We start from the raw sequence: 13,719 nt of genomic DNA, 5'->3' as shown, positions 1-13,719 counted from the left end.
TAGCTATTGTATTGTACCACACCTTTCTAGTTCCATTAATGTAGTCAGAGTGTAGTTAAATACTATATTTCCCTTACCAGCTAGATCCTCATTATAGGACTGCACCCTAAACACTTTGATAAAGAAGCAGGTCTTTTTTAATTAAAGTTTCCCTAAGTAGAATCTTAGAAGGATTTAAACATGAAAATTTTCCTGGATACTTGATGAATAGGCATCAGGTGAAAACATGTCAGGTAAAAAGGATTCTTCTATTCTGTGTTACTAATATTACTGAAGACGAATAGGGAAGGAAATGACTATGTGTCACACTTGAGCATTAGATAAAGGCACCAATTGAGATGACAGACTGCACTGACATAGCTTTGCCTAAAGCTAATATGGGGGAGGGAATAGGCTATATGGTAAACCTTTGACCCTAAGAACAGAACTTCTTGATACCTGCCAACTTGAAATTTCAATGTCTCCAAGCCCCAGCATGCAATATAGCCAGCTGGTTCTCACCTTTAACACAAGGGTGTGTTTGACTAAGATACCTTTTAAATAATTTGTAATTCTTATTACAGGATAGCACAGCATTCAGGTAAGCATAGACCAGTGTGATGTCATTTTAAATTGAGAAAGTATGTATGGTTAATAGCTGAGTTCCTAGTGGTGCCACCCAACTCCCATTAATTTTGCTTGTCCCATCCAATCAGAGTTGGCGGTTCTTGTCCATCAAGTATTGCTATGTGATGTGACCCGGGAAATGTGCATTCTTTGTTGCAGCACCTTCCCTGAATAGGCCTATCCTTTTGCAAAGTACTGAAGACCTGGCTGTTCCTATAGGTATGAAGCCAGAGTGTTGAGTCCATCTCTAAAGGGTGTTGTTGTATTATATGTATAGGTATTCCTAGATGCCAATCAATTCTGTTTGGTTTTGGGAAGTATTTTTTATCATTTTAAAATCCATTCATTTTATGCATTGGGCAGCTATACAAGTCACATGATTGAATAAGTAGAATTCTCCAAAATTAGAATAGACATCTGATTTGTAACTTTAAACGTTCAAGTGTGTTTTAAAATTTCATACAATTATTTTTACTTCAGACTGTGTGAAACAATTTCTACATCATTTGGATAATGATACTAATCTTCTGAAATTCTATTTGATCATTAAAAAATAATCAATGTGTGATGAGTAAGCGAGAGATTTGCAAGCTATTTGACAAAACATGTTATGAAAACTGGCTGTTTCTATTAACAACAAACAAAAAACACATTAGTTTCCTCCATCTAGCAGAAAAAGGATTTCAGTGATGTTGAATTACCTGTCTAGTATCCACCCCTTGCCCTTTGCTTTCTTTTCTATTACGCATTATCATCCTGATCTTTGCCTGTTCCTCCTCCTCTCTTGTTCCTGTTCAAATGTCCTAAGGCACACCTGGGATCTCTGTCAGCTCTGCTTGGACTGTCTTAGTTGTATTGTATGAAACATGTCTTATTACGAATGAAGGCAAACATGTATCCCAGGCATAATGTTGCAGGATCCGATCCAGTGGTGGGATTCAATTTTTTTTACTACTGGTTCTGTGGGTGTGGCTTGGTGGGCATGGCAGGGGAAGAATACTGTAAAATCTCCAGTCAGAGATGGTATTTGCTGGTTCTCCAAACTACTCAAAATTTCTGCTACCGGTTCTCCAGAATTGGTCAGAACCTGCTGAATACCATCTCTGATCCGATCTGAATTGGTCACCAAAGGTTTATTGTTTTAAACTTTTAGGCTCATGCTGAAGCCCATCATCAGGGAACTTCTTTCTCTCCAGAAGAGAGAATATATTCTGGAGAGAGAGGTTCTCTGATGATGGGCTCCACAGCACAAGCCTGAAAGTTTGGAAGAATAAACTTTGGTCCCAGTGACCGACTCAAGATCAGATCCTGCAATGTATTTTATTGTAAATGAGAAACTTGTATCTTTAAATCTATAAATAAATTTACTTAATGCAGTTTCACTACCACATAACCATACTTATGTTGTCATAATTATATAATTTAAAAGTTTTATAAAAGTATTTTTAAAAATGCATTTTTAAAGTATAACTAATTTTGAAAGGTTTTTCTTGCCAACAATCAAAAATTTTGGCATACTGTCAAAACTTTAAAAAAAACATTCAAGTTTAAACATTTATAATTTTTCTATATATAGGAAACAATATGATTAAGATAAAAATAGAAAGGAATGGAGAAGAAAGAAAGAAAAAGGAAGAAAGACGACAAGCAGAAATTACTTGCCAATTTATATTTGTTTCTCATTCCAATTCTTCCACACATTTTGTAAAACGAGAATGTATGTTGAAATAGGGTAAACTTTCTGCTACCACATATTATGTACTTGTGAGTGGAGAAGCAATTGGCATAACCATTAGTGATTCCACAGCTATAGGAAGTATTAGATGCATTTAATTGGAAAAATTATTTCATGGAGAATGATTAGTTTAGTATTCCTCATTCCAGCGTTTTGGTGGTACTAAGGCCATTTATTTGTAAAACTTTCACATATAAGCATTTTATTTTTATCATTGAGGTGATTAAAACTGAATTTAAGAAGGAAAAATAATGGTTGTACAAATGAAAGGATGAGATTTTAAGAATTTGCCCTCATCTAGTAGAATACCATAAGTCACTGAAAATTTGCACTATACCTAGTACCCACTATACACTATACTATACACTATACACTATACTATACACACACACACACACACACACACACACACACACACACATACTACGTTTAACTCTTGCAACTTCACTTTCTTGTTTGATGTACATTTTACTCTCAGTCAACTTTTTAAAAATGGTCTTTTTAGTTTGTAAATTGGATGATGAATAGCATTCATTAGCATTCCAATAATTTATTTATTTACTGTGTTTCTATTTCACTTTCCTAACAAAAAATTTTTTTTAGATAACTTGCATCCGAAAAAAATGAAAATATAGCACAGGTAATCGATTTAACAACAGTTCATTTAATGTCTCTTCAAAGTCAACTTATGCCCACAATTGAACACAAATTTTCTGTTGCTAAGTGAGACATTTTGTTGAGTTTGTCCCATTTTACAACCTTGCTTGCCAGTTAAGTGAATTACTGCAGTTGTTCAGTTAGTAACATGGTTGTTAAGTGAATCTGTCTTCCCCACTGACTCTGCTTGTCAGGTTACAAAAGATGATCTCTTAATCCCAGGACACTGCAACTGTCATAAATCATCTTGATCGTTGTGACCATGGGAATGCTACAATAGTCATAAGTGTGAAAAACAATCATAAACAATTTTTTTCAATGCCGTAACTTTGAAGAGACACTAAATGAACTGTTGTTAAATCGATTACCTGTGCTATATTTTCATTTTTTTCGGATGCAAGTTATCTAAAAAAAATTTTTTGTTAGGAAAGTGAAATAGAAACACAGTAAATAAATAAATTATTGGAATGCTAAATTATTGTGATGCTATGGGAATCTGGAAGTTGGGAAAATTCTAATAGATATTTATTCTGACTTTCCAGTTCACAAAGCTGTGCAATGCAGAACAGGCAAATAAAGATAGTCCTGATTTCTCTGAATGTTTGAATTATATGTTTATTAAGAAATGAGTCATCTTAACAAAGAACTACATGTTAAGCAATAAATATTTATATCTACCTCTGAATACAAATGTCTCAAATCATTCTGTCACATCCTTAAATATGGAGCATTAAATATCAAACATTTTGAAAAGTGAGTACATTTCTCAGTTTGTCCTCATAAATCTAGTACAAGATAATAAAAACCAGCATGTAAATACAAACAAGAGCCCTAATTTATTCAGGTGAAAGTACAGAAAGGAAGAAAAACATCTTTGTGGATAAAAATTTTAAGAAAATATTTTTAAGAAAAAAAAAAAATCACCCTTACATTTAAAGGCACTTAATACCTGCAGTTTTCAAGTATCTTTACCCTATTATTAATTTGACTTTGCATCATTTTTATATTTTTGAATTCTAGATATATTTAACACTTTAGATAAAAAATAATGCTTTAATACCAAGAGCCAGCCTTGCTATGGGGGAGCTCGTTGGTCAAGGATGCTCATCACAAATCCTTGATAGGTCACTGATGGTTTTGTGTCTTTTATTATTATTAATTTGTATGATGAACTATTTGAGCAAAATGTTAAACTCAGCATTGTGAAAATCTAAAGTGTATACAACCGAGCCTTTCTCACATCTAAAACGACACAATTCTTCACTAAATGGATTCACCTGTTTCAATTTGTTTTCTATGATCTCTACTGTAAATTTATATTCTAAACAAATTGGTCCTCTCAAGATTGGTAAAAAATTTTTTTTTTTTAAAACCAAGGAAACCACAATGGAACAAATCTCCCCGACGGTTGATAAGGCGTTTTAGAATATTCAAACCGCCTCGCCTATTGTTACCTCACATACTGCCCTCGAAACACTCCAACATTGTATCACCTCCTTCCCGCAATGTATTTCACCCGGAAAAGTCTATATATGGCTAGTCGGGCACGCAGGTGAGTCCTCGTCGCTCTGTTGCACAAAGCCCGCCCGTCGGCCGCTCCCAGTTTCGTGCAGGTGGCGTTGTGAGCTATAAGAGCTCGGAGCCAACGAGATTCGCAGGTTCACCTTCGGAGAAGCGGAAGTAGTGTGGGTACGAGCGGCGCAGGTTCTGAGGCGAAGTGTGTGTGTGTGGGAAACCAGGTGTAACCTGAGGAGGCGGGCGCGGCCGGCTGAAAGGAGCTCAGTTTTCCTGCGGAACTTGCTGAGCAGCTTGAGAGAAAAGGGGAGGAAAGGGTGAAGAGAAGACACAGAGACCGGAGCGTCGCCAGCACCTATTAGTGTTGCCGTCTACCTGGTTTCTGACATCGCGGACGATGGGATTTCCTTCTAGGGCTGCTTTCCTCCTGGGAACGCTTTTGGCGCTCGCCGCTACCGTGTGGAGCCAAGGTTTGTCTTCCTTTGGCGGGTTTTCCTGACTTTTCTCTTTCAGCTCCTAATTTTCTTGCGTGCGAGGGCAACGCCTTAGGGAAGTGGAACCCCGCACAAAATGGCACCTCGTCGAGATTCCCGTCCTTCACGTGGAGGAAGGGGCAGGTTGCTTTCATGTCGGTGGACAGGAATAGCGGTGGCCGGGCTTTCTTGGCCGCGACTTCTGGGGCGGGTTGGAGCCAGTTCGAAACAGGTTGTCCCTGGAGACTCCCGGAGAGTCGGAGGCAGACGCGTGGAGCCAACGCCCCGTAGAGCCATGGCGCTCGGGCAATTCCAGTCGTCCCTGGAGCGGGGGAGGCTCATTTGGAGTCCCCAAACTTTCCTTCGGCACGAGACTTTCCGTATCACTTTTCTCCGAGGGATGGAAACTTTCTATCTTAAATAATTTAAAAATTAGATTCGTTTTAGAATCATCTTAAGAAATTAACTTGATAAACTTAGCCATAAACTTCCTTCATGGATTTATTCGCCAAAAAAAAAAAAAAGATTGGTAGAACTCTTAACATGCTTAATTTTTATTGAACTAAATCCAGGTAGATTTTTTAAAAATCAATGTAAATAGACAAAGTGCCCCATGTACCAATAATAGTATTAGATGTAGATCAGTGGCAACTCCATCTTAACTCCCAGCTAAAATGGAAGGTTCTTTGTCGTTTACTGGTTTGCAAAGCCTCGAATATAGTAGCTTTGCATTATCTGAGCTCTTTTAAAGTTTTCTTAAGGTGTTTCCCTACTTTTGTGTTGAAATTCTAGCTATTCATCTTAAGTTGGTTCAAGGCTATACTGGTGTAGTTTGCTGTCCCCATTTTTCATGGTTTGTGTTTGTTTTAAGCTGCTGGAGTCATCTGACTTTTCTCCAAGGTAATAGATGACAAGCCTAGAAGCTTTTATACAACTTGGTTTCAGAATAAGGGGTGAAATATTGTTTTAATACTGGTGCAGCAGACAACACTGTTTCATTCATGGTTTGGGGAGAATATAAAGGCAGAGTCCAAAGCAGAATAAGGATGTTTTCAGAAGGGCATGCTTGTGTCATGCTTAAATGAGAGTGAAAAACATCCATGGGCTTGTGGTGGTGCAGTGGTTAGAGTGCAGCGCTGCAGGCTACTTCTGCTGACTACCTGCAGTTTGACAGTTCGAATCTCACCAGGCTCAAGGTTGACTCAGCCTTCCATCCTTCCAGGGTCGTAAAATGAGAACCCAGATTGTTGGGGGCAATATGCTGATTCTATAAACCGCTTAGAAAGGGCTGGCTGTAAAGCACTGCAAAGTGGTATATAAGTTTAAGTGCTATTGCTATCTTTAAGTATATAAATAACTGAAAAGTAGATGGTTCCTGCTTAACCTTGTCACAACTTGGGATTGTCTGGTTAATGCTTGGATAACCAGAGAATATTAGGGTTATAGGATCAATTGTGAAGTCACAAAATCTCCCAGAAGAAAGCATTTTTGCATAGTTGAGAAAGCATGGTTGTGACTACATCGTTACAGTCAAGTACAACATGGAGTCTTTTTTTTTAATGATTGGAAGCTAACCTGTAGAAACCACCATTGCTTTCTCTCTCCCCCCCACATCTTGGGATTTTTTTTCTTTCATTTTCATTCAAGCATACACATGTTCTTACCAAATTGTAACAGATAGTTTTGGTTTTGTATATGTTCAGAAAGAATATACTTTTCTAGAGCAGATTATCAGAAAATGAAACTCTGGTTTTAAAAGGAAGTAAAACTGCTAATGCCTGTTAAACACTAAAATACACTTTGCTGTTCCTTCCCAGGTAATTTTTTTTCACTGAAGTGGGTGGAGAGTTTTAAGCTGATTTTTTTAGGAGTTGGGAGTTTTCAGCTGATTTTTTTAAAATACTACTTTAATGGGAGAAAGGTATGCTACATTTGAGAAAGAGGCTTACCTATATACTACTAGTTACCTACTGCTAGTTTTTGCAGAACCAGATATTATGGGCTCTGAACTACGAATCTAAAGTGTGTAGAGATAACAGTTACTCTTCAGAAGAGGTCTACAGAATAAATGTTAAAAGTAGCAGCTTTGGCAATCCCTGAGACCTTTGATTTGAATTGGAATTATATTTTTAACCGAAACAATATCAAAATTAATATTTTTGAGATTTTTCCTCTGAGTTTATTATTTAAAGATATCTATAATGATGAACATGATACATAAAAATGGTATCTAGAATAGCGGATATATGCTCTGCTTTAAAGCCAACTCAAGAATCTTTATGGAGTTGCAATAAAGAGAAAATTTCAGATATGGTATATGGTATTAGCTATTACAGAGTCAGAATTCCAAAGTGTAATTAATTTGAATTTTCTTTTGGCATTTTTCCCTGAAGTAGGATGATTTTGTAGGTATCTACTACAAAAAATAGGGATAGTTATCTATTTGGTGCAGAATTCAAAGGGCTATTTTGTAATTATTTGGTTTGAATATTACAGAAGGATGTAAATGTGAGAAGAACAAACGGACAACAAATTGTTCTATTCTTAATGGTGTATGCCAGTGTAAATCAATTGGATTTGATATCACAGTGAACTGTCAGACATGTAAGTATAAGAACTGAACATATTTCACTATTTCTGCTGCTTTCTGACAAAAATATTTAGGTTAACATGATCCAGTTACTCTTGACTGTTTTTATTATCTTTTAGTGACTTCAAAATGCCTATTGATGAAAGCAGAAGTGACTGGCTTAAAATCAGGTAGAAGAGAAAGACCAGAACATGCATATGTAGACAATGATGGCATTTATGATCCAGAATGTGATGCAAATGGCTTCTTCAAACCTAAACAATGCAATGGAACAAAGACCTGTTGGTGTGTAAACAGTGCTGGAGTGCGAAGAACTGACAAGAGTGATCAAAACATTACATGCCAAGAAGTAGTAAGGACAAGGTAAACCACCTGATTTAAAATTGATTTTATTTTGAGATCTATATGTTGTACCATTCTACTTTAAGGTTAAAACATCTATTAGTAACATTTTAATAGTTTATACTGACAAGTTGACCATTAACAAATTAAGACCAAAAATTAGAAATGCACAAGTTGAGTGCCCTATTTCTTAACCTTGTGATTAATGTTTTATATTTTATTTTTAGCTGGATTATTATTGAAGCAAAATATCCTGACAGTAATACAGAGTTAGACAAAGCTGCTATTGAAAGGTATGTCTTGGTAATTATCAATGTCTACTTAAGTGTAGCAATTTAATAGATGATTTTCACAATGTAGGTAAAAATAAAATGTTTGACACAATGTGCTGTGCATGATACAAGATTATGATGTCTTACACCAAACCAAGAGATCATAAAAGATATAAAATTAGTTGGCATCTGTCATTATTCAAACCTTTTGTGCCTAATAAAGCATAGAATAAACTGGGTTCAGATACTATATATGTCAGCCCTGGAGGCTATCTTTTTCCTGGCTCACTTATCTAACCTTGCAAAGAAATAGACAAAACATGAGCAAATAACTTCTTATGCTAATTTTGTTAACATTCTGATTTATTAAACCATAGCTCCAGTGGTGGGATTCAACATCTTTTACTACCAGTTCTGTGGGTGTGGCTTGGTGGGCATGGCAAGGGAAGGATATTGCAAAATCTCCATTCCCACCCCACTCCAGGGGAAGGATACTATAAAATCTCCATTCCTTCCCCACTCCTGGGGGAAGGTTACCTGTTCTGACCCAGGCTTTGTCAAACTTAATAAAACATCAACTGAATTTAAAAGTAAAACCTTTTTTAATGCGATGCTGGGAATTACTTGTATTCCCAGCCAAAACTCATTAGACACGGTTCCTCCAGATAAGAGCATGCTTTTCAGTGCTGCAGAATGCTGCCAAGAAACAGAAGTCCAATTACTTAGAATATAAACTGACAGGAGTTCCAACAAAAACAAACCAGAGTTCGCAGGGCTTCACTGAGGAATCAGAATCTAATGAACTTCTTTGCTTCCTGCAAAGAGCACATCACTTTTATTCCTGATGGGAGTGGCAGTCACCTCCCAGCCTTAGTCCTGAGTCGTCCCTGCTACTTGAGCTGCTCTCGCCTTCTAGCAGCTCTGTGTGCACGCTCATTGGGAATAGGCTCCCTGGGGTCTTCTGCTTCGCTGCTGCTCTGAAGGCTCCAAAGGCAGCACCCCACTCTCAGATGGTCCTGGCCCCATCCCATGCAGGACCCTCGTCCAAGTCCTCGCCAGACTCCCTGACTGGTTCCATTTCGTCCTCACTGTCCGATACCTCTGCCATCCACACTGGCTACCGGTGAACGACAACATTACTACCAGTTCTCCGAACTACTCAAAATTTCTGCTACCGATTCTTCAGAACTAGTCAGAATCTGCTGAATACCACCTCTGCTTGGCTTATGTATTGAAGTATAAAATAACCAGCAAGTTGCTCAAAACTACTATCCAGCTAGTTTTCATAGGGGGAAAGTGATGGAGGGATTGATATGGGTTTCAGTAGTAAATTGTGTCAAAAAAATCTTTCAGAGTTTCTTAATTTCTTTCCTTAATTCCCAGTACTATTGGAAAAAACTTTAAGGATCGTTACCTTTTGGATGAAAAGCACATAAGTGTTATGGTACGTATAAGAATTATTAGATATTTTCCTGGAAAGATTACTTTGGGTTCTTTCATGGGGGCATATAAATTTTACCTTTGAAGGTTTAGAATCTATCCTGATTAAAGGGGCAATGTCCATTCTGAATATGTAATTGTACTATATCAAGACCTCATCTAAAATATTTTGTTAATTTAATTGAAATTTTGAACTATTTATGAAAGGGTTAAAAAGGCCTGATTACTGAAAATAAAACAGAAAAATTATGTTTAAACTTGATAACATGATTTTATGTGAAGGAAGTTTTTTTTTTTTTTTCAGTATGAGAAGCCTTTAATTATTGTCCATCTCAAACAAAATGCTTCAGAAAAAGGAAATACTGATGTGGATATAGCTGATGTAGCATATTATTTTGAGAAAGATGTAAGTATGTGGAGCTTTTAAAGGAAAGGAAAGTGGAATTATTGGCATGAATTTGTGCTCTATTTCAGTAGTTGTATTTAAAAAAAATGAATAATTCATGTTCCTGGTCTTTCAGGTCAAAGAGGACCCAATCATTACTACTGTTGTAGACAAGCCTCTTAAATTGGAGAACACAGTAATATATTATGTTGATGACAAAGCACCCGAGTTTACAATGAAACGTTTGACTCCTGGAGTTATTGCTGTAATTGTGGTTGTAATCCTGGCAATAGTGGCTGGTATTCTTGTACTGGTATGTTTTTCTTATTTAGAAGATTTTAATTCTGATGCTTAAATAAAAAGTATCCTAGGGTAGATAAACATAAATACTACTGTTTTAGACAACTCCTGAACCTTCTATTTCTCCCCTGGGCCATTCAGTCAGTCCATGATAAACCATAAATCCTGTATTGTTAAAACTGAAGATTATCAACAGCTACTTAGGACTTTGTAAAACTGAATATCAAAACCCCAGGTATGTCATTGACTTTTTCACCTCTATAGATATTGGTGGAAGAAACTATTGATAGGTATGTTGGCTATTAGACATCATTTATTATATCTAAAATAAATACAGGTAGTCCTCAAGGACCACAATTACCCAAAATTTTTGTTGCTAAGCAAAACAGTTGTTAAGTGAAGTTTCCCCCATTTTATGATCTTCTTTGCCACAGTAAAGTGAATCATTGCAGTTAAGTTAGTAACATGGTTGTTAAATGAATCTGGCTTGTCCATTGACTTTGCTTGTCAGAAGTCATAAAAAATGATCAGATAACCCTGGAACATTGCAATAGTCATAAATATGAACCAGTTGCCAAGCATCCGAATTTTGATCACATGACCACGGGGATGCTGCAACGGTCATAGGTGAGAAAAAGATTGTCACTTTTTTCAGTGCTATTGTAACTTTTAACAGTCACTAAATGAATGGTTGTAAGTCAAGGACTACCTGTATGGCATTCTTATGGGATAGTAATGTTTGAAACTAATAAGCCAGTCTGGACAAATAAAGATGTAAGATAAATTTATGATAAGTTTAAAAAAGTTTTCACTACAATTCTGTCTGTTACGGTATTACTATTTATGTTAGTGATAGAACATTCCTGCCATAGAAGCTAAAACTATAGGAGCTATCCAGGGAATTTGAACAGCTATTTAAAGCCAGCAAAAAACACTCATTTCATGTCACAATTCTTTATAACATTGGGGTGGATATTATGCAATATGTAATTTTATTTTAGTCTTGTTATATTTTAGTTTCGTATATTTTTAGTTATTTTAACAGATTTTATATTACCATCAATCTCTTTGGTTCAGTACTTTCCACAAAAGGTTCAGGGAATCTGCTGTCCTCAATATTTTGTAAAATTATTCCTGACTGCTAGAATTAAACGTTTATCCATGAAACATTTAAACTACCTCAGTGGGAGTTCAGAACATCTAGAAATCACCAGATGATCCATCCCTTAGGCTACACTGACTAGCAGTACAATAACCTCCAAAGATTCAGATCTGTTCCCACTCTTCAAAATTAGCAGAGACTTTAAGTGAAAATCTGTTGCACATGATATTAACCTGTAATAGCACGAATAGGAGAGCTGAAGACTACGTTTCACGAGTAATATGGTTTTATAGGTGACTATGCAAAAGGTCATATGGATAATAGGCATCAATAGTTTCTGGATTATTGTATTTGTATTCTGTTAAATTGGATTGTTGAATGTGTTGGAATAGAAAAATACCTGAGCTGTTTTGTTTTCTTCATGCAGATATTTACCCGAAGAAACAGGGGCAAGTATGAAAAAGCTGAGGTAATTTTTTAAACTGTGATACAAATGTTATATTTAATTACAAATAGTTTTTGACTTAAGACCCCTGGAACCCCAGTTGTTCACACAGTGACTGACATTCTAGCATTCCCAGTCATGGTTAAGTGATCTTACCGGTTAAGTGAACAGAGTGCCAGATAAAGAGCACAAGGTGGCTCAAGAAGGTGGAGGAGGCCTTAATGGGCCTAGTGCAGGCTGCGTGCAAGTTGGGGAGTCTTGCTTGGATTTTGGCCCTGAGTGAAGAAACTTGCCTTTTGCTCAAGCAATGCAAATACTTCATGCTGAAATTCAGGCAAGATTTTCAGCCACTGAGTGGAGAGACAGAAGAGACTGTCTTCACTTGTTGGATGAAAATATCATTTGGATTTTAACAGGGTGAGGGATTTTCAGCCCACAGGTGAACAGACTCGCGTCTCTACTTGAAGGCTGAAAATACTGCTTAGATTTTGGCATGGATCTTTTTTAGCCAGTTTCAAAGAGGGAGTCTTCTTGGCATATAGCAGTAATTTGCAACTTTCCCTGCAAAATTCTCCTGGGGGATTGCATATGACAATCACCCTATTACAGGGTGCTTTGCAACCTGTTAAATGCAGACAAGTTGCCAAGCACGCAGATCAAAATCATGTGACTACGGGGGCACTGCAACAGCTGTAACCTCAGTCATGTTCATAACGTCAGTCATTTCAAGTGTTGTAATTTCTGACAGTCGCTGAATAAATGGTCATAAGTTGTGGACTACTGTAAAGATATAAACTAGCTTTAATAGTTAAGAATATTTCAGTAAGAATGATTCAGTTCACATAATAAACATCCAGTGTTTCATTGCTGTATAAGTTCACAGTCATGTGTATAACTATTCAGTTTTTTTAATATTGGGAGAATGCTTAATATTAACTTGTGAAAGCTTTTTTGTAGTGAAAAGCAAACATAGTGTGAGATAATTCTGTAGTGAAACAGTTACTGTAGCAGTCTTAAAATCTATGTTTTTTATTCATACTGTGCTTGCAAACATGAGTTAAATTGCATATACTTAATGTAAAACTGAAGGTGGTATGTATTCATATTTGTTTGCACAATTATGGCATAGAAAAAGCTGTCCACATCAGAGACAGATTAGTATTGTTTGTACTGGCAGAAATTATTAAAAAGGCAACTCATTAAGAAATAACTTTTTTTGTCTTCAGATAAAGGAAATGAATGAAATACAGAGAGAACTAAACTCGTAACATCTTTAACATGAAATGAAATGAAGACTGGTAAATGAATAAAATTTGACAGAAGATAATATCATGGACTGCTATTTTGTAAAAGTGTCTGTCTGAATCTTTAAGCAATCTTTCTACTAAACTGGCATATCATTGCATTTTGAAGCTATAAAGATTCTATTAAGTCATAATTAGTCTATTCCTTTGTCACGATTTCTGATGTAACTTAGTAATGTCATTTTGGATGTCTTAAAGTTTGTTGAAGTATCTGATCATTTTTATGTCTAGGCTGCCAGGAAACTTTTGAATACAAGAGTGTATGTTTGTATATATTCACATGTAATCATTTTTTTACATACAGTGAATTTTAATAAAGTTTGAAATGTATATATCAGTTCTTTCTTGGTATGAAGATTTGCTTGCATGGGATACTTCCAAATGTAGGGAGTTCTCAATTTACAACTGTTTGACAGATTTGAATGAAAAGGACTTACGATCTGCTTCCGTAGTTACAGACATTGCAGCAACTTCATGACTATATCATCAAAATTTGGCACTTTGCAATCCACCTGCACTTATGGCAGTGGCATTGCAGGTCCTCACCTATCCC

The 13,719-nt window shown here is 36.3% G+C and overlaps 1 protein-coding gene across 1 annotated transcript; it reads left to right on the top strand.

Annotated features, from left to right (window-relative positions):
• The first annotated feature begins 4,809 nt into the window (after positions 1-4,809).
• On the top strand, positions 4,810-13,496 carry EPCAM (epithelial cell adhesion molecule). Its single transcript, XM_026695994.2, has 9 exons — positions 4,810-4,983; positions 7,483-7,590; positions 7,696-7,939; positions 8,146-8,211; positions 9,574-9,634; positions 9,935-10,036; positions 10,152-10,328; positions 11,845-11,886; positions 13,089-13,496. The coding sequence occupies exons 1-9, from the start codon at positions 4,911-4,913 to the stop codon at positions 13,128-13,130; spliced, it is 915 nt and encodes a 304-aa protein (XP_026551779.1). The 5' UTR covers positions 4,810-4,910; the 3' UTR covers positions 13,131-13,496.
• Positions 13,497-13,719: the final 223 nt, after the last annotated feature.

Source organism: Pseudonaja textilis, chromosome 1, assembly GCF_049901715.1.
Source record: "Pseudonaja textilis isolate UNSWEBS1 chromosome 1, rPseTex1.2, whole genome shotgun sequence".
Lineage (NCBI taxonomy): Eukaryota > Metazoa > Chordata > Lepidosauria > Squamata > Elapidae > Pseudonaja > Pseudonaja textilis.
Note: the sequence above shows the minus strand (reverse complement) of the source record. Positions and strands in the feature narration are given on the sequence as shown.